This window comes from Cebidichthys violaceus, unplaced genomic scaffold, assembly GCF_023349555.1.
Source record: "Cebidichthys violaceus isolate CVI_PGR_0920_01 unplaced genomic scaffold, fCebVio1.0.p SCAF_1, whole genome shotgun sequence".
Taxonomy (NCBI): domain Eukaryota; kingdom Metazoa; phylum Chordata; class Actinopteri; order Perciformes; family Stichaeidae; genus Cebidichthys; species Cebidichthys violaceus.
The window spans coordinates 7,004,581-7,024,730 of NW_027176262.1; the positions used below are offsets into that span (position 1 = coordinate 7,004,581).

Sequence of the window (20,150 nt, forward strand, 5' to 3'; positions counted from 1 at the left end):
TTTCCTTTGTTTAAACAAATGTAATCGACAATGAATGTAGCATTTCTGTCTATGTTTCTATTATTCTTCCACGGCCATAGCAAAATAACTTCAACCAAATGTAAATAAAAAAATGCTCGAGAACTCTTATTAAACGAGAGTCACAAAGAGTGTGTTGGATAAAGCATTTTCTTCGTTTTATTGGAAATTGAAGAGTTCTGTCATTTGAGGAAGACTTTCTAAAGTGGGTCTGTCTTCAGATTTGCATTGTTGTATGAAAGAGCTTCATTTCCGCTCGGTTGCCCTTGCGTTCTCTTTCTTCGCGTGCACCTCTTTTCCTCCCAGTACTAAGATCCGCACCAATTTTATTTCAACCCCATTCCAGCAACTTCATTCTTCTCCCTGTATAATAGTGGATTTTCCACGGTGGATTTGTGGAGGGCTATTTTGGGCTCTGTACTGGCTCTTACATGCACCACTGTAATCCAATTGTGATAGTGTTAATTTTTAAAGCTTTATTATTGAAATTGCTGAGACCTAATTTTCTCATCCTGTCACCGGTTGATGACCGCTGTAATCAGCTAATTCGAGTTATTCCGGGCCATTAAGTCACTCGCGGGGCTCGGCCGTGGTCGCTGAAGCAGCGGGGAGGGAAACGATAATATCTGCGCTGGATGTATAGCTGTTGTGTGCGCTCATGCTTGCAGTCATACAGACAATCTATTTGTCTCAGTTTAAAAAAAAAACAACCTTGGAAAACTTTTTTTTTTCCTCTTTTGTTGTGTGTGTGTGTGTGTGTGTGTGTGTGTGTGTGTGTGTGTGTGTGTGTGTGTGTGTACAGCTACGAGTGACCCACAGGAAGTCCTCTCAAAGGCATTTGAATGGCACTATAAAGCTTTAGTGGTGTGTGTGGTTTATTTTTGTTCAGGTCCGGGTTCACGTCAGTACTTTTCTACTTGTTTCAATGCATGAACACTTTTATGAGTGGCAGTAGAATACTAATGTTCTTGTGAATTATGTTGCTGTAGCAATGGCGTGTGTGTATCTGGGTTGTACTATTACACAAAGATTAGCTTCTCTCCAGTGCCTAATCTGTGAATAGAGGTAACACACACACACACACACACCACATTGTGTTACATGCAGGCGATAGGGCCTGGACTCACAAACGCCACTCTTTTTGACTACATGGTTGCCAGGAAACTTAGCCTGAGTCTTTGAGAGTGAGGGATAATAAAAGAAAAGAATTGTGTGTGTGTGTGTGTGTGTGTGTGTGTGTGTGTGTGTGTGTGTGTGTGTGTGTGTGTGTGTGTGTGTGTGTGTGTGTGTGTGTGGGTGGGGGGCCTCTGCCACTGTCTGGGCTATTAGGGGTGGGGTGGGGTGGGGTGGGGGGCAGTTGGTTAACTCTCTCTGGGTGTGTTTCTGTGCCGCAGCCAGGGCTGTTAGCACTGATTACTTCTCAGACATCGCTGGCTAAGACAAACCTCTGGACGCGAAGAATCTCCTACGGACCAGACCCAGCCAAGGCCCAGATGAACCAACCAGAGGCGGAGGATCTGTTTGAAATGTCACACATTTAATAATGGCGTTCCAGCACCTCAGAGCATGGGGGCTGGGTACTGAGAATATGAAATTAGTCGTCTTGGTAAGTTTGAATTTGTTCTTAACTGAGAAACTATATGGACTTGATGATTAGAAACCTGCTTGACTGAAGCGTGTGTACACACTGGAAAGGTAACAACTAACTTGACAGTGATGTTGCCAGGCTGACAGCCTGTCATTATGCAGTTACAGCCTGGTTTTTTAGATGGCTTTTTTTGGACAGTTTGACTGCGGCGTGTGATACTCTGAACAACTTTAATAAACCCCAGATAGAAACCCAGCAGTGACAGACAGTTTCGAGAGAGTTGACTGCACCTGAAGGGTCCATTTAGGAAGAAGAGAGGCATCTCTGGTAAGTGGGTTTTGTTTGCCAACAGACATAACAGCACAAAACTATATTTTTTATTTTGGTTACCTTGTGAAATTTACTCAATTGAGAGCGGTTCCGTAAATGACAGTGCGCAGCATTTATATGTTGGACATGTTTTACATTCGTTCAGACGGCAGTAAGATTTGGGCTTCTTTTCTGTTCATTTTATAGACCTGTGTTACCTCTTAAAGGCCGATGCCAGCTGCTTGTCAGGCTGTCTTTTCCTTTGTTACATCTGTTGCAGTCTAATACTTGTCAGTATAAATGAAGAGGTGAATAAGCTCATAATTATATCAAGATCACGCTGTATTTAATCAGCACTATAAAAAAAAAAGTTATCACTGCAGCAAAGCCTTGTTTTTTTGCTTTCATTGCACACCCTGTCATCTAAATCTCAGCTCGGCCTCAGTTTGATGCCACTTCCAATGAATTTGTCTCATAAACGTTTATGTCGGGCTGGAAATGAAACAGAGAGTGTTTGCTGTCTTCTCCCCCCCTCTGTAGTGTTTTTATGAAACTTTCTCATCATCTCACATATCTCTCATAGACCTCCAGCTGGCTTTTAATCACCACACAGGCTAATTTAACAAATTCTACCTTTTATTCAGGCTGCACACCTACCCGTCTCTGGTATTTTATTACCTGACATAACACAGACAGACAGGCAACCTGCCGCCTCCTCGAACCATTCCCAAGACATACATGGGGACCTATTCACCCACCTTTGAAAGCCACTGAACGGGGGGGGGGATTCTGTACCTCTGCACACCATTCAAAATGTGGATAGAGCCAACAAAAGAAATCTGCTGCGGTGACTCTGCCGTATGATTATGGTGACATGACAACCTGCTGTGAAACAGATATAGATGGTTATTAAGGGATTACTGGAGCTGGGAACATCGTGTTTTGTCATGTAACACCTAGACATGTGGGGAATCTATTATTTGACTGCGAGTCTTCAGCCCAGACTCACATACCTTCCTGACCTTGTCTCGTATGTTGGTGAATGATTGACAGGTCTGAGCTGTAGCCATGGGAACGAGGATGGAGGTGGCGCAACTTGAGAGCAGGATGGACACCGAGGACTACAGGAAGCTGCAGGGCCTCTTCCTGGTGAGTGTTTTTTCTTTGTCAGTTCATCAATATTAGTCAGTTTATCAATATTACAACACGGTTAATTCACACTGGAAACACTTAAGTGTTAGAGATTATTCTGTACCTTTGTTTACCAGTAGTATCCCATAGCACCACACCTCCAGGTCTCAGAAGAAATGCTTTAAAGATCAGAGAAGAGTCTGCAGCACGTTGTGTTTGAATGCAGTTTATCTGTGAGCTGACATTGTGCAATGTCTCCCGTCTGCTACAGGACCCCTCGGGTTCACCTCGCTCCTTGTCCAGGACTGAATTCGTCAATCTGGCTTGGCCATCAGTTGGCCGGGGCTCCGAGGAGGAATACGGCCTCCTGTTTGACAGCGTGGTTGTCACTCAGGAGCACCGCGGCCTCCTTCTGGACATCGACGCCGTGAAGGAAGAGGGACGTGTCGACTGGGGAGGCCTGTGCTCGTTTCTGCTACTGGAGCTTTCTGATAAAGTGAAGAACACCAGAACCAGTCGCGTGCCGCGCTGGACGCCGCCGCGCACGTTGACCTGTCCACACCGAGACCCGGTTCAAAAGGTAAAAGGACCTCCTTGGAGGCTTAAGAGAAGAAGAGTTTATTATGAGGGTGGGAACATGTTGCCCATTTTAACCATATGATCTATTGCAGCATGTTATCTGAAAAACATTCTGACATTGACTGACTGGAGAATCCACGACTGTGCTGACTGGGTGGAATTCCACATTATTAAACATTGTGCGAGGAAAAGTTTGAAAGTATTAGGGTCTTGCTCATCAGAATGGCCCACCTCTTTTGAGATAAATGGCTCTGGACTCTTTTAAGTTTAACATCTATCAATTAATATGTAAATGAAGCTGCCGGTATAAAGTGCCTACCGCTGTGGAGAAAGTGATGGCTCACCACTTTAATCTTTCAATCCTGAGAATGTCAAAATGTCAGGATGTTGTGTAAGTTGTTTTCAAAATGGCTGGAAGGTTTTGACCCCTTTAGCTTCGATCAGTCTTAAAGAGGCAGACAGACTAATGGGGCTTAGAAGACTAATTGCAGTATGAAACAATGTCAATAAAGGGTGGCGGAACTTAAGCAGGGCAGTGAAAAATATACAAAAACTTTCAGTTTCGCTTCTGTTGAAGTATTCGGTCCTCCACATATTTATCCAGTTTCCTTTAATGGTCTTACTGAATATAGTGAAATACACTGGGGTCTCCATAATGTAAGCTAAATGGGAATCTCCCATTAGCAGTAGAAGTTTCAGGCATTTTTACCAGGATAAAGCAATATTTACTTTTGTTAACATTTAATAATTACAGCTTCAGTGACACAAAAATGGGAGCAGGTTTTTAAGTCCCACTAAAACAATCTTCCTAATGAGACAGGCTAGCTTAAAAAGAATGGGCAGGACTTTAGCTCTTTATCACAAAGGCAGTCACACGGAAGGAGACTGAATGAGAATTTGCAGTAAATGTCAGTTTTAACAAAAATCCCAAAATATATTCAAGCAAATTACACAGCAGGTAAAATGCCAGTGGTCCATGAGAAAATAATTCTGCCAGATACTCATCGTAGCAGTGCCTCACCAGCTGTTGATAAATAGGTAATTAGAATAATTAGAGATAAATGCATGACACGCCAATCTGAGAGGTTCTATGAAGTCGGCGGTTGGCTGTGAGAAAGTGAAACAGTCTGCAGTAATTACATTGATAGTAAATCTAAGCCCTGACCTCTCTTCTATACGTGTTAATAAACCTCTTCTTTCATTAACGATATTCAATGTCTCTTTCTCTTCATACAGTCAGCTCCAGCCTTTTTTTTTTTTCTGCTGCTCTCAGTTTTTTTTTTTTTGTCTTCTTCTTGTGGCCAGGCCAATAAAATGGCGTCATTCATTAATCCTTTTTGTTTTATTAGTTTCTACTCACATGCTTCCAATAAGAGGAAGATTTAGGGCGGAGCTCATGTTTGATGAAGTTTTTCTAGTGCAGTTTTATGGCTAAAGATCCGCAACTTTCCACTGAGGTATTTTAATCTTACAGGCTGTAGCCTCCATTTGACTAATTAATGTCACAATAAAATGTTACAAGCTGCGTCACAAAAAGCATTAAAGCTGTTCTGAAGGTCAATTTTACAAAAGTGTTGCACAAGCAGAAAGTCTTTCTGTTTGCTTCGCCCCAATCCAATTTGTCCCGGTTAAATGTAGTTTTGTGATGTCCTCTGGTCTCCCCAGGTGTTGCACCTGCAGAGTTCGGGTCAGTATCTGACTGTGAGTAAAGGAGGAACTGTGTGTCTGCGGGACACAGACGATATGTCCCTCCTGCACACACATCGACTGCAAAACAGCACGGTCTCACCCAAAGACCTGTGGGTCACAGACGTGGTGCTGCTGCACAACGTGCACAAGGTGACTTTCACTCCTACGAAGTCCCACAGCGAAGCTTTGTCAGTCAGTCAAATTATTGATTTGGTGTCCTGGTTGTGTTGCCACATTTTTGGGTCCATAGCATAGTTTACACACACGAAAAAATGTTATCGTAGGAATCATTTATATGAATTATTGATACGTAGTCTGAGTTATTTGGGCAGATATTGTACTACTGAGGTAAACAAGCGTTTCACTCAATCAATTAATTATTGATCAGAGGTTTTGGTTAATGGCATTGCAGACATGAAGCCGTTGCATAATGTTTAGGAAATAAACATAAATTTTTCAGTAATGAGACCATCAATTATTGATCAGCACACTTTTCGTGAGCAATTCTTTCATCAACAGATTTGTGGGTGACGGATATAATTCTGTTGTATAACACACACGAGAATGCTCCAGTTATGCATCAATTGTCAGTCAGGGAAGTTGTTACATTGTTATTATATCATACTGCTGAAAAGAACTGTTTGCGTCTCTGTTTCTAATTAAATTATGTTAAAGTTTGTTTTCCCTTCTCCTGATAGCAGATAGCTGTGTCTTTCACAAGTAAGGAGGTGTGTTTTTATGACATTCTGTCAAAACAGGACTTTGGGTGCAAGTATAAACTACAGGTAACCGATCCATAGTATACACATGTATATTTGTGTATATATATATATATATATATATATATATATATATATATATATACATACATTGTATATTGATATATTGTACATATCACGTCTTTTCTAGGGTTTGAAGTTTACTCCCTGGTGTCTAGACTATTGGGTGGATCCCTCTAACCCGGACCAGGCCGTCCTCACCATAGGAGACATCGGAGGACAGGTAATACACAGAATAATAGAAAGAGGAAGACATTTTCAGGAGTCTTCATATTTCTGCATCATCTGTTTGTGTTCATCAGTCAATTGTTCCGTAACTCTGTGTGTGTGTGTGTGTGTGTGTGTGTGTGTGTGTGTGTGTGTGTGTGTGTGTGTGTGTGTGTGTGTGTGTGTGTGTGTGTGTGTGTGTGTGTGTGTGTGTGTGTGTGTTATCCCAGGTCAGTGCTTTATATTTTACCTCGGCTCAGATCTCTCTGTTTGAGAGACTCAGTCTGAGGACGGACTCCGATTCCGCAGACGTCATCCTGTGGGACGAGCTGGTCAAAGGGAAGCATCGCTCCTGTTACACTGTGACACACCGAGGGCACACGCCTGCCTGGGTTAGAAAAGGTAGATGCAAACACACGCACTCACCTATTTACTTTCTATTTATATGTGCTTTTATGAGACACAAAGCATCTCTTTCAGTCTCTCTTTGATGAAAGCTCAATCAGCTTGTACAAATGCATACAAGCATGCCTTTATTGTAGCTTTGTCATTGTTTCCCTGCCTCTTCATTGTCCTTTTCTCAACCCCAATTTCTGTGTTCACACATGTACTTTTTCCTATTGTATGGCCATGAAGGGGCCAACAGAAAGAGCCTACAATTGTAGATAAAATACCATAAAGCTGGTATTTCTAAATGAGTTTTGTGTTGGCTAATAGGACTCCGAATCCTGCTGTTTTATTCTTCCTATAGTTTACTGCATTCATCTGGGGCCTCAGGTCAAAAAGAATGTTATTAGTCAGACAGAATGAAAGCAAGGATACAAAACCAGTGGTTCAGATGACAACAAAGAGCACACAGGGACACCTGATGCTCACAAACACACACTTTCACCTTGACACCTCCGATGAGAACCACCGTCTGTGCTCGCTTGCTCACTCAGTAACACAACAATAATGGCTTAAGCAATACCATGGAAACGCTTGGGTGTGTCGCTGATGCACACACACAAACACACACATGCAGTGATTTCTGAGTCATCCACTTTATAGTCTTGCACAGCCAGACGTTAGACTATTGGCATAAAGTATCGGGCTTGGGGTCTGGCCTCTTGAGACTCCCTACTTCAGCTCAGCCTGGGTAACAAAGAGGTCGCTTAGTTGTATCCCGATTGCATCACTCGCGTAGAGTCCCTCTGAAGTGTCGTCGGGCTGTTTGATAATGATTCATCCGGGGCAGCGCTCTGAGACTTGCTCGCCTTAAAGGGGAGATCCTGATAAAGGAGGAAAACAAGAATAAAGTACATATAAATAAGCACGACAAATGGGAAAACAAAGGGGGGGAAAAAAAGAAGGGAAACAGAGGAGTTAGTGGCAAAACATTAAAAGCGCTGCTTAATTGAAATTTCACAGGCTGTGTGCGCATGCATGCGAATCAACAAGAGAGGGTGCATACAAACGTTTGCTGTGTGCATGTGTGTGTGTGTGTGTGTGTGTGTATAAGTGTACGGTGTTTTTGAGAGTGTGAGAAAGGACCTCTGGGGTGATGGTTCCTTTCTTTTGAAGTTGCCCACCCTGCAGTATGAGTGGGCTGTGTACTATTAGACATGGCTGGTTATCCAGACCTCCAAACCTTCGGGCTCACGGGCCACCAGAGAGAGTTGGGAGGGAGGGAGGAGTGGTGGGGGGGAGGAGAGGAGGAGGAGGAGGAGGAGGAGGAGGAACGGGGTAAGGGAAGCTGTTGGAACAGAGAGGGAAAAGTGAGAGGAAATTAGGAGGAAATTGGGATGGACACAGATCAGTAAGGACAAGGAAGGTGATGTTGTGATCAAAGAAATAAAAAAAGAACATTACGGATAAATGTCAATGTGTTGCTAAGATTTGTTGCAGAACAAAAGGGATATACAGTGACTCCTGCCGTTCCTCCTTCAATTCTAAACTCACAGCAATGAAAGTGTGACATTACGTGCAACACTGGCTCAAGCAGATGTTATGTATGTGTGTGTGCATCACAAATAGCTTGATTTATGATCCGTCTGTGTCAGTGAGAGAGATGGCCTCATTAATCAATGATGAGTCATGCAACGCTGTCTGAAAATCCACTGATCTTTTAATGGAGAAAAGACGTGGTGTATGAAATGTAATCAGACGTAATTATTTGCCCTAGCAATGCGGCCGATCTTTGACCTGCGACTGTCACATGCCATCTCACAACCTCCGCACTTGTTTGTGCAGTATTTGAAAGCCAAGAAGCCTCTAATGGAGACGTGCGGCATCCAATTTAGCCGTTCTCAATCAAAGTGTTAATTGAGACAGATGGTGATGCAATATCCATTACATTTTCTGTAATACCAGTGAGCAAATCAAACCGGCCTAATTCTATGCTGTGCTGAGCGCCTGTGGAGATTGGTTGGTTTACTATACGGCAGGGTTGCGGTCAATGCACATTTAGCGTAGCCATTTCAGTGAGTGGATGTCCTTCAGATTTTGACATCAGAAGGATGAAGTAACTAATGAACAGTGTGTCATCATCAAAATATGTTTGTTTTTTTTTTTTACATTGAATTAGCTGGAGAACTAATTTATTCCCTCTGCTGCATTATCGCTCCGCACAGAGGGGGCTGCTTGGAAGCCAGTGGACTTCATTTTATTTCTTCTCTGAAAATGAGTTTGTACAGAGAAAGTTAAGATCAAATCATTTGAATGAATTAACCCTATTGTCCTCTGTCATATCGAGACTCTCTATGTGGACATTTCTCTAGGACACATCGCAAAAAAAACAAGTTAACCAGGTGATGATAAAATTCATGCTGATGCATTATAAACAATAGATTTCCAATTACGTTGACGACCAGAATAAGAGACACACCGATTGATTTAATTACCTCTCTGTCTGTCATAATTTGCTTTCACTTTTCCTGCAGTACGTTACCTGGACTCGCTGGACGCCTTCGTGTCCTGTAGCACCAGAGCGCAGAGCAGCATGGTGATCGGCTGGAGGGAAAAGGAAAGCAGGAGTCTACGAGTCGCTTCTTTCTTTACAAAGAGGGGTGTGTGGGACATGGACCACCACCGTGGACTCAATCTGATAGGTGGGCACCAATGCGTACTCAGACTTATTATACTTGTCTATGTTGCGAGAGCATTATTAATAGAAAAGAGTTAATTCTCAATTTGGTTTCGGTACTTAATTGCAGTTAGCGCCTCTGCTAATTTGAGACCTTCTGATTGGCTGTAGCCACAGCAGGTGTGGATCATCAGGTCTTGCTGTGGAACCCGTTTGTGACCTCGAAGCCGGTTTGTCGGCTCGTCGGGCACACCGGCCCCGTCACTGCAGTTTGCTTCATGCAGAGCCAGCAACAGTTGCTCAGCTACTCCAAAGATAAGGTAGGAGTGTGTGTCTCTGTCTGCAGCGCTCTGCTAGAAAAAAAAGATAATGTGATGATAAAGAGCCCCATCATTGTTGTATTAATTGTGATACCTTGCTATAATTACTGCAGAAGAAGGAGGCTGTGGTGCAGATGATTGGTAGCCTGTTTCACAGCGTTGTCATTATAACAGCTGACGTCTCTAAAAAATGAAGACCACATCTCCTTTAAGCTCTTCTTCTTTCTGATGCAAAGAGGATGTTGATGCTTGTGCTGCACTTCCTCTCCCCCCTTGTAGCGCTGTGCATGTTTGCCTCCTTTTCTGGAGATAATGAATATTTTAGAACTGATTTATGTTCCATCTGCCTTTTTGCTCAAACACCATCTGCCATCGCAAGAAGCTTTACCTCTGGAAGAGCTCCTGGAAAAGCGACAGTCCTCTTGTTTTGTGCTGTAAAAGCAATATGGCAGAGTTATTGTGATTTCTGACTAAGTGTCACATTGTGAACAGGCTGATAGAGTAATTATATTTCTGTAATTATGATAATGTCTTGTGCTAATAACTGTTTTATTTATAGTAGGATTTAAGAAGTTGTTCTTCTTCTGTGCATGTGGCGATTCATATAGCGTCTACCACTACGGCTCATCTACGGCTCATCTGCTCCTGCTCTTTCCAGGTCCTGTGTCTATGGGATGTGTCTCGTCAGCTGTGTGTTCACCGCCTGGCCGGCGTCTTCCCAGAGACGCGGGAGGACACACAGACACTCCTGTTTGTCCACGAGGAGCGTCAGATCCTCATGCTTTCCTTCAACAGCCTGCTTCTCCTGCTGGAGACCACGAAGGAAGAGAAGAGGACCAGCAGCCACGAGCACCCTGTGACCTGTGTGCTGTATAATAGTCTGTTCAGACAGGTGTGCAGCTTGAAATGGACCCCTGAGACTTTATTTCTTTGATTTTGATCTCTTTGTTTCTGGTGATCTTTATCTAGAGACATATGGCAAGCAGAAGGCAGGCTGTATAGATGTTCTAAACTGGATGTTCTCAACTCAATATCCATTTAGTGGATGTTCTCGAACTTTTGATCATATCATATTCTCTTAATTTAGCATGTTTTGATAACATTTGGTTAGAGGATGAGCAGAGGTTTCACAGAGGAATAATGTTTTCTATCTATTTCTTAAATTACGTGTCATTATTATAAATTATTGTATTTTTTTCTTTTTACCCTTCTCCATGACAGCCTAACGGCTGACATTCATTTTCCCACACAGGAACACCACACAAAAAAACAACTAATGTATCCAATATGAACGTCTCTCATTTTAAAGAGTGCACTCACTCTTGCTTTTATTCCCACTTGACAGCAGCATTAGTCACATGTTTTCCTCAGTGGTGGCTTAGCACTAAAATAAAGTGTAACGAAGCGTGGAGAATTGTTTGGCTTTGTGAGAGCCATCAAAGAATACATCAGCGGAACAGCATAAAAAAGGATCAAACTCTTTTTGATGATTGATATCCTCTCTCTCTCTCTCTCTCTCTCTCTCTCTCCTCTCTCTCTCTCTCTCTCTCTCTCTCTCTCTCTCTCTCTCTCTCTCTCTCTGCAGGTAGTCAGCAGCGACTCGGCCTCCTCTGTGATCTGCTGGCTGGCTCAAACGGGCCAAAAGGTCAAGCAGTTTCACCGTTGCCATGGCAACAAGGAGATCTCCACCATGGCCCTGGATGGTACGCAGACCAGGCTGTTTACTGCAGGCCTGGACGGAGAGCTCAAAGTAGGTGAACACACACACACACACACACACACACACACACACACACACACACACACACACACACACACACACACACACACACACACACTTGTTCAGCTGTGAACCATATAGCTGCAGGTCAATCCCCCATATAAAGAATGCAAACCTCTGAAAGGTAAAAGTGTCAGGGAATAGAGTTTGATGTCAAGATGTGAAGAGGAAGGTGAAGTAGCTGACTGTTGGAAATCACAAGAATTTCACTTTTTTAAAGACTCCTAGAACCAGACTCAGGCTGTCTGAGAGGTAGGTACCAAAAAATAAATATAAAGAGCGCCAGCTGCATGTGGTTGGGTACCAGCGTACATAAAATTTTCTAGCATGTAGGGCATCCTATGGCGCTTTGTCTCGTCTTATCTACCACAGAGATTTACGCCACAGTGTATTATATTGCGGTGATCGTCAATATAACATCACTCTGGTGATTTGTTTTACAAAATCCCCCAGAATATATATGTTGGGATACTCTTACGTGTCTTTTGTTATTTTATGTACAATTGTTTTACTAGCACTGGTTGTAAAATACATCCTTGGTGATGTAGCCAAAGCTAATACTAGCCTTAGCTAACATCGCTGTAGCTAGCCGGAGGAGTCGCCCCCTGCTGGCCACTTGAAAGAATGCAAAGATTAAGGCGGATGCGATGATCCACCAGTTTATGCGTTTTTCCACTGGCATGCCACTACTGTTATGATTGCCATATGGCAGCGAGGCACTTTTTCCACTGTTGGCAACCTTAATATCGCCTGTGATGACAATGTTTGTATGTTTGTATCGATGACACCAGATGTAGTTTTACAATAACTTCCAACGTTGGCATGACTCTGCAGTGAGGGCAAGCTCCTACATCTGCCAGGAGGGGGCACTGTAGACCTTTGGAACCTAATTTCCATTCACATTTACCACTTACCAGCCACTGATCTTTTTCATTTTAAAGGATAAGAAAAAACGAACACAACATTTACGGTAGTGCGTATTGTAAAATCTGAAGATTTGCATACAATTTGCATATGTATCAGAGGGCTGGACCACCTCCCATTAGGAAGTGATATGAGTCGGTGGGAAATGAGTGACGTACGTTTGTGAGGGCCGGCATACGTATATTCGACAGTGGCATACCAATAAGGTATCGGCATATGCCTCTCAAACAGAAGTGAGTCAGTGTGTGTTTGCTTAAGCATGTTGACACCATGCATAATGAGTATTTGTTCACATTTCATTTCATTTAGAAAAAAAGTTCTAGCCCTATGTGTCTGTACCCTCTCTAATTACGTGTGTGCACATGCAAGCATGTGTGTCTATTAATGTGCATTTCAAACAAGTGGTGCTCTGTGGCCGTATTTTGCACTCCACATTCAAGCACTGCATAATAACTCCAAGCTAAGTGCAGTTGTTCTCAACAGATTAGAAAAATAATTATGCACATTATAATCAATATAATCAACCACATCATCTCCCTGACCCCATGAGCCGTGGTGAGGATGCAGCTATGTGCATCCTGTGCATGTGCAAGCAGCGTCAGGTATACACTCACAGTGCCAAGTGAAACAGCGACACGAGCCATCCTCAGCAGAAGAGGCAGGCACCCCTTGGGCCAATTAGCAACAAGATGCATCATCTCTCCAATTTTCATCAACACTGCAACCCGTGGCGTAGCAGTTAGGGCCATTCAGAATTTAAAATTTTGACCTTTTAATTACAGCGTTCCCATTGGGCCAATCAGTGTCTCTTTTGTTAAATGCCGCAACACAGATCCAAACTGCGTCACCATGCCAAATTGGACAAACTGTGTGAAATGTTACCTGAGCTGTCACGTTTGATGGAGGTACAAACAATAGGACGGTGCTTTGATAGTATTTATCCTCACGTGGGGCAGCCAAATAATATTCTCATTTAACAACATCTTGACTGAAAAAAAAAGAAATTGTACAAAAGTGAATACAACTGTGACTATTTCGGCTCCTTCTTTCTGTACCAGACAAGAACATTTTGAGAATGTTAGGTGCTACAAAAGGGTGTAATATGTACAGTTTGTCTTGTGTCAAAACGTCCTGTTTTCTCTGTTTGCATTTAGGTGTGCTTTGAAATGAAGCGTGTTTAGTGTTGTTATAGGGCTTTGAGTGTGCTTTGTGCTGCAGGTGTGGGACTTCAGTGGCCGCTGCCTTCACAGAATGAACGCCAGCCTGGGTCGGGCTGTGGAGATCTCACAGGTCCTGCTGCTGAAGAGGAGTATACTGGTGATGGGCTGGGAAAGGTGTGTGTATTCAAGTGTGACTATTGTGGTTTGCTTACTTACAGTATGCGCATTCTGTTCGCTCGTTGAAAGATTGAATACGCAAAATGTACTGGAAAACTAAAACTGTGAGCAAAACCGGAGGTGAGTCTCATGAGTTTTGATGCTGTAACTTTGTAGACTGTGTGTGTTTGCACGTTGTGTATGAAAGAGACTGCAAATGAGTGTATGTGAGAAATACTGTGTGTGTGTGTGTGTGTGTGTGTGTGTGTGTGTGTGTGTGTGTCTGTGTCTCTGTCCTGCATCCTCTGTCTGCCAACGACTAAGAGCCAACCAGACATCTGGACTCTAACGAGTATCGCTGGCCCACCTCATATTTGTGTGTGTGTGTGTGTGTGTGTGTGCATGTGTTTCTTTTTATACCCACATCACATCTGCTCTTCATCTTCATCATCATCATTTCACACCCAGTGAACTGAACTCGTCAGTGAGCTATCATCAAGTTATACGACTCCCTCTTTCTCTCTGTGTTTCTCTTTCTTCTCCGCACACACACACACACTCACACACACACACACACTCGCACACACACACACACACACACACACACACACACCGTCTTGCTCTCAGGGGTGTCACTGCGGTAAAGAGAGCATAGACGACAGATCAGCAGCAGTAAAAGAAAATACTGCCGTTAACTTCCTGTTTCTTCACAGCCGCCTAGACCACAGTTTAATAGTTCTGTGATGCATGGCATCTAATTCAAAGTCTGCTTGCCGTCTGCTGCTCATACGATCTCATGCAGGTTGAAATATCCAAATCCCACCGACACACATATTCCTCAGTTTGAAACAACTGTGCATCATTTTTTTTTTTCATGTCATGTACACTTACAATGATATAAATCAAGTGCTGGCATGACCTAAAACAGAATATTAATATGCATGGTGTCTGCTGTAGCAGTGTGGTGTAAAGGATCAGCTTCCACTTTCATAACAAACACTGCCCTGATGCATAGCATGTTTAAAGCAAAGTTTGAATCTGTTTTAGGGAAAATAGGATTTATATGGGATTATCCTTACAAATGATCCCAATGATGCATGACAAAATAAAATGTATTAAAGTGTATCTTCGGAATATTTCAATTTATGTTCTTCTACTCATGTTTCTATGTCTAAAAGACTAATGGGGAAAGCAATTTTTGAAATTGGTCCAGTATAAAGGGACATCGCTGTAACCGGCAACCGCGAAACGAGCTGCGGGGGCAAGTGAGCGTTACGTTCGCTGGACGTGTTTGTTTTCACCACTGTGAGGCTCAGATTGTTCTTAGAAGTGTGCGACAGCATTATGGGAAGGACCCGACAGAGAGAGAGTTTTCTTTACCTTTCGCTTGATTCCCTCTCTCTGTTTGTTATTGTGTCCAAGGAGAGTCTCTGGCTCAAATAAATAAGTTAAGCTAAGGGCGGCCATCTAATTCAAGGACCTCATCCGTTAAATCATCAAGCTATACAACCATCCCACTGAAAGTCCTTTAGATAACACTGTGTGTGTGTGTGTGTGTGTGTGTGTGTGTGTGTGTGTGTGTGTTGATGAACCGGGTTGTGCATCAACAGACACTGTAAAGAAAGTCCATGAGGTTTGTATATGTAACGCACCTTTACACCTTGCTCCCTTCTCACCACCGCCTTCTCTCTGTGTCTCTGTAGGATGTTAACAGTTTTCCGTCTGCACTCCTTCTCGCAGTCTTTTGTTGAACCGTCGGAGTGGAAAGGAGGTGTTCAGCATCGCAGCGATGTGCTCTGTGCCGCATTCCAGCCTCCGCAGACTCTAGTCACAGGTGTGTGTGTGTGTGTGTGTGTGTGTGTGTGTGTGTGTGTGTGTGTGTGTGTGTGTGTGTGTGTGTGTGTGTGTGTGTGTGTGTGTGTGTGTTTGATGAACAGGTTTGATATGGAGTGTCCATGTGTGCTCCTGTAATTGACTTTCATGACTTAAATTACGAGTGAGGGTCTGTGCAGAGGAAAGAGTAAGATGGAAAGAGTGGGGGGGGGGGGGAGAACAAAGGCTTGGAAAAAAGTAATATGAATCTTCGAAAAGCAAAAACCTGAAAAAATAACTGTGAGCAGTTATCTGCTGATTAAAATAAGTGGTGTTGTTTTCAAAGGACTCGTGCTCCACACGTCACACTCCGCTGGAAATAGCTCTGTGCTCATGTGTCTGCAGAAAGAGAATTCAAAATCTAAAGTACGTTGTTGTATGTTTGCCTGCACATATAAATGCACACTACAGGTCAAAATGTAACACTTCAGCATATGTGGTTACATGTCAAAAGAATTATCATATTATAGATACAATTAAATTGATTTAAGTTGATTTTAGTTTGATGATTTAAGTAGTAACAGGTATGAGTGAATTGAAAATGTTCTAGAGACTTCCTGTCTGTATTTTTATAGATCTGCCTGAACCTTTTAAGTCAGAGTTCTGCCCTGCTGTCCTTTGTTAGCCACACTGCTGAAAGATACAGTATTTCATTTCATAGATCAATATTTTATTCCTCCGGGGAGCAACAGCTTCCTTTTCCTCTATTCTGAGCTGACATTTGCCTTCACCACAGGCCAAAACCTTTACATGTCAGAGCCCATTAATTGGCAAGTTCCGTCCTAATTACATTTTTAATTAGCGCTGTATTAAAGGCAGGTGAAGTGGAAAGATCAGGCAGTATATATGATTAAAAACACCCGTCTAATGAGAGAGTGAGATCAAGATATATTTCCAATAGAAAGTTATAAACGCTTCTCATTTCACTTATTGATTCGTTTCTCTCTGTGCGGGTGTCTGTCTGGTATTGTTTTCTTTGTTTGTAGTAGGATTGATCAGCAAACCTACTACCTCACTGAAGGTATTCCTTGTTGGAGGGGAAAAATAAGATAAAATCATACATAGCAGAAAATTACCCAGAATTACCATCAAACTGATTAGGCAACTGATGAGAGCATGGGTTCAGTGGTACCAAATGCAAATGACTCACACATGTGAAATCAGTAGTAGTCCTAAAATCACGCCAGCGCTTATTAAAATGCAGAAACACTTGGCCCCTCTGGCTAATCTCTTCTTCCCAATCACTCCATTTATTATTCCACTTCTGTGAGTTCATACAAACTTTGGAAAGTTTTTGCATGAGTTTTATACTTTTTTTTGTTGTACGTTTTGTGGATCGTGGAATTCAACCCTGTGGCACTTCGTCCCGTTTGCCAAGCTGTCACATCGAGCAACTCGAGACTGACAACCTCCATTAACCGAAGAAAACAAAAAAAAAACTGTTCACGTTACATAAAAACACAAAAAAAAGATGTAAAAACCGACCCGGACGCAGAGACAGGATACTTTAAAAAACCAGCACGGCGCCTCAGCACTCAACACTTTCTTAGATGTTTCTGTCTGAAGGATTGAACTGGCAATGCTCCATTCACTGGTCCACTTCTATAACCGTCAAACTACAAACACTCTGCTCCAAATTTGCCCCAGTATGCTCTTCAGTACATGAAGTTGTGTTTACCAGTCTGTGCGAGTCGAGTGCGGACATAAACTGCCGATCTTCTCTGGGCCTCTGGGACGCATCAACCCCAGAGATAGAGAGCGATACAGTGAGGGATGGAGGTGGAAAGGTAGATAAGAGTGGAGGCAGAAATGGCTTCAAAGGGTTCGAATAGGAGCCGGAACGGAACCACAGTTCAGGAGCTACTTTGACAAAGAAATTGGGGAGTGAACTCTGAAAAAGTTTTCCAAGTTCACTCCCCAATTTCTTTGTCAGTGTGCAGCGCATCTCTCTGCCTGCTTCCTCTCTTCATCTCAGTCTCTAACTGACACTCCCTGTTCACTTCTGTTTATTTTTTTACCTCATCTCCCTAGTTTCCCTGCACCCCCCCCCCCCCCCCCCCCCCCCCACACACACACACACACACACACACACACATACACACAGCCCCACGCTGCAGCCTCCACCTCCAATTTAATCCAAATGCCCAATTTAAATTATGTTTATTAGAGCTCTCTCAGTGGGAATGAGGAGAAATGAGACACAGTACTGTCTGTCTTTCAAGTATATGTGTGTGTGTGTGTGTGTGTGTGTGTGTGTGTGTGTGTGTGTGTGTGTGTGTGTGTGTGTGTGTGTGTGTGTGTGTGTGTGTGGTGAAGCTGCAGAGGTGGGGGTTTGTATATGCTAGAGAGACGGTGTAAAATGATGTATGTTGGTGTTTGAAGTTGTGTTTATTTGCGTATGTCTCTGAAATGTGACAGTGTGCTTGCATTTTCAGGCTTAAGCCGAATCACTGAATCCTTTTGTTGATAGTTGATGCAAGAAATTGACAAAACAGAAGTGATTGAATATTTTTAATATATCTGTCTGCGATTTATTTCTGTAACTCTGAAGAATACAGATGATTAACGTCAGAAATAGTATTTTTTTTATTACAAGCAGAACTCACTTTGGTTGACAGTCGATTGTTTCCTAAAGTGAGACATAAGAACAAACCGGTGTCTTGTTCATGAAGACTTTGTAGGCAGTTTTTGTAATGATGTTCTGCTGTAAGAGGCTCAAGTTTATCCAGATCAACTAATCTCTTGTCCAGAAATGATCATAAAATGATGTAAATCATTCATAAATTCCTCCTATGTTTTAATATCGTGTGCATCACTTTCACATTTTCCTACGTTTCCACACACTCGTGTACTCGCACACTAAAGTGAAAGGTAGATGTGAACTATCACTGTGTTATATTCTACTTTAACCATCTCCAGTAATTCTTTCTTCACCAAATCCGTCGAGCACAAAGACGGCGTCTAAAAGCGATGACGCATTAGTTTCACTTGCCAGCACATTTCTTCAGGGTTGCAGTGACTAATGCAGTTTTCACATCAAAGCATGCGTGCTGCCAAATTATATGTTCGTTGTGTGCCAAGTGAAAGCAATGGTGGCATGAAGGCCGCCACTGACAAAAGTCAATTTAAAGTTTTGTTGGACACACACATTCTTTGGATGCTCAGGCTCAAGTTTGTGTGTGTGTGTGTGTGTGTGTGTGTGTGTGTGTGTGTGTGTGTGTGTGATTGTGCGTGTACAGGCATCTGTTTGTTTGTGTCTTAAGTTGAATCAAGTTGCAGCAGGAGCATTTGGCTGATGTGGGACTGAGCCTCCTCATCCATATTCAAAGTCTTCGCTAGGTTCCGCTTGGCTTCTCTCTCAAACACACACACACACACACACACACACACACACACACACACACACACACACACACACACACTTGCACACACACAGCAGGGTACATGTACACAGGGGTCCTGTGTACCTCCCTCAGTCACAACCTCCCCCCTTTTCACTCTTGCTTCTTCCCTCGGATCCCTTAATCCTCCATGGCTGAACACCTTCCAAGCGACCGAGGCCCAACTCTTCTGAACTTTGATGGACGGCCAAAAATGTTTTAGAAGTGGAAATGCGAGTGCAGAAATCAGAACACTGAATGACGGCAATGACATATTTTTTCAAACAGGCGATCGCTATGATTTATATGTACTGTATATTTCAAATTTCTGTCTTGACAAGTTAGTGAGATAGAGGGGAAGTTGAATTAAGCTTTTTGAAGCTCCAGAGGGAGCTGCGTGAAGTCTGATAAACGTCCTCAAGTGATGTCACTCGAGTCGGTTCGCTCTGAAGAAGTTTGAAAATGAATAAACGGGTGAGTAGTTAAGAGCTTAACAGAACTCTGTAGCCTGCTTCTTATCTCTGCTTGAGGCTAGCGGCTACAGTAGCCACTACTGGCATAACAATCTCCTAATGAACTTGGCATTCGAGCTGCATTGTGGGTAATGTAGGCGACAGGTTTTGACAAGGACAAAGAATGCATGGCAAAAATAGAAGATTTTCTTCTGCATCAACTTTGATCCTTTTTGGACAAGGATGTTAAAAGTGTTCTTTTTTTAATGAAAAGGAGGTTTGTGTGTTCTTCAACGTATACTTTCCCTTCTTTTTTCATTGTCTGTGAATGAACATCCCTGTGCATACAGGCCTATGTGCTGGACCACTTTGAAAGTTAATAAGGGTGATGTCAATCCAGCTCCATGTTAAAGCTTAATATTGTCTATGATGCTGATATCTATACCTTCTCACCCCCTTTATCACTCTATCTCTCACACACACACACACACACACACACACACACACACACACACACACACACACACAGCCTGATAAAAGTCCCTTGAAATACAGATATCAGCCCTGGGCTGTGTGAATAATGCAGGCGACCCACGCTTTCATAAACTTTATCCCTCCTATTGCTCACACATACTCACCTCCTGCATCTAACACACTCCTCACATATCTCATTAACTCCCGCTGTTCAACTGTCGAACCACCTGATGAGATTCCTGCCTCATATAATAAGCCCACGCACCCC

General features: G+C 42.9%; 1 protein-coding gene across 4 annotated transcripts in view; it reads left to right on the plus strand.

The window, feature by feature from the left end:
- The first annotated feature begins 1,415 nt into the window (after nucleotides 1-1,415).
- LOC137875717 (cilia- and flagella-associated protein 337-like) overlaps nucleotides 1,416-20,150 on the plus strand; it is a 24,549-nt gene continuing 5,814 nt past the window's right edge. For 3 of the 4 annotated variants that reach the window (XM_068715235.1, XM_068715370.1, XM_068715444.1), the window contains exons 1-14: nucleotides 1,416-1,624; nucleotides 1,851-1,933; nucleotides 2,969-3,064; nucleotides 3,318-3,626; nucleotides 5,291-5,464; nucleotides 6,013-6,099; nucleotides 6,224-6,316; nucleotides 6,531-6,702; nucleotides 9,222-9,389; nucleotides 9,536-9,684; nucleotides 10,343-10,576; nucleotides 11,270-11,434; nucleotides 13,607-13,722; nucleotides 15,408-15,538. In XM_068715235.1, coding sequence (XP_068571336.1) covers nucleotides 2,984-3,064; nucleotides 3,318-3,626; nucleotides 5,291-5,464; nucleotides 6,013-6,099; nucleotides 6,224-6,316; nucleotides 6,531-6,702; nucleotides 9,222-9,389; nucleotides 9,536-9,684; nucleotides 10,343-10,576; nucleotides 11,270-11,434; nucleotides 13,607-13,722; nucleotides 15,408-15,538 — 1,879 coding nt within the window. In that variant the 5' untranslated portion in view covers nucleotides 1,416-1,624; nucleotides 1,851-1,933; nucleotides 2,969-2,983. The remainder of the gene's footprint in view (nucleotides 1,625-1,850; nucleotides 1,934-2,968; nucleotides 3,065-3,317; nucleotides 3,627-5,290; nucleotides 5,465-6,012; nucleotides 6,100-6,223; nucleotides 6,317-6,530; nucleotides 6,703-9,221; nucleotides 9,390-9,535; nucleotides 9,685-10,342; nucleotides 10,577-11,269; nucleotides 11,435-13,606; nucleotides 13,723-15,407; nucleotides 15,539-20,150) is intronic. The other variant, XM_068715311.1, reaches the window with a different exon arrangement.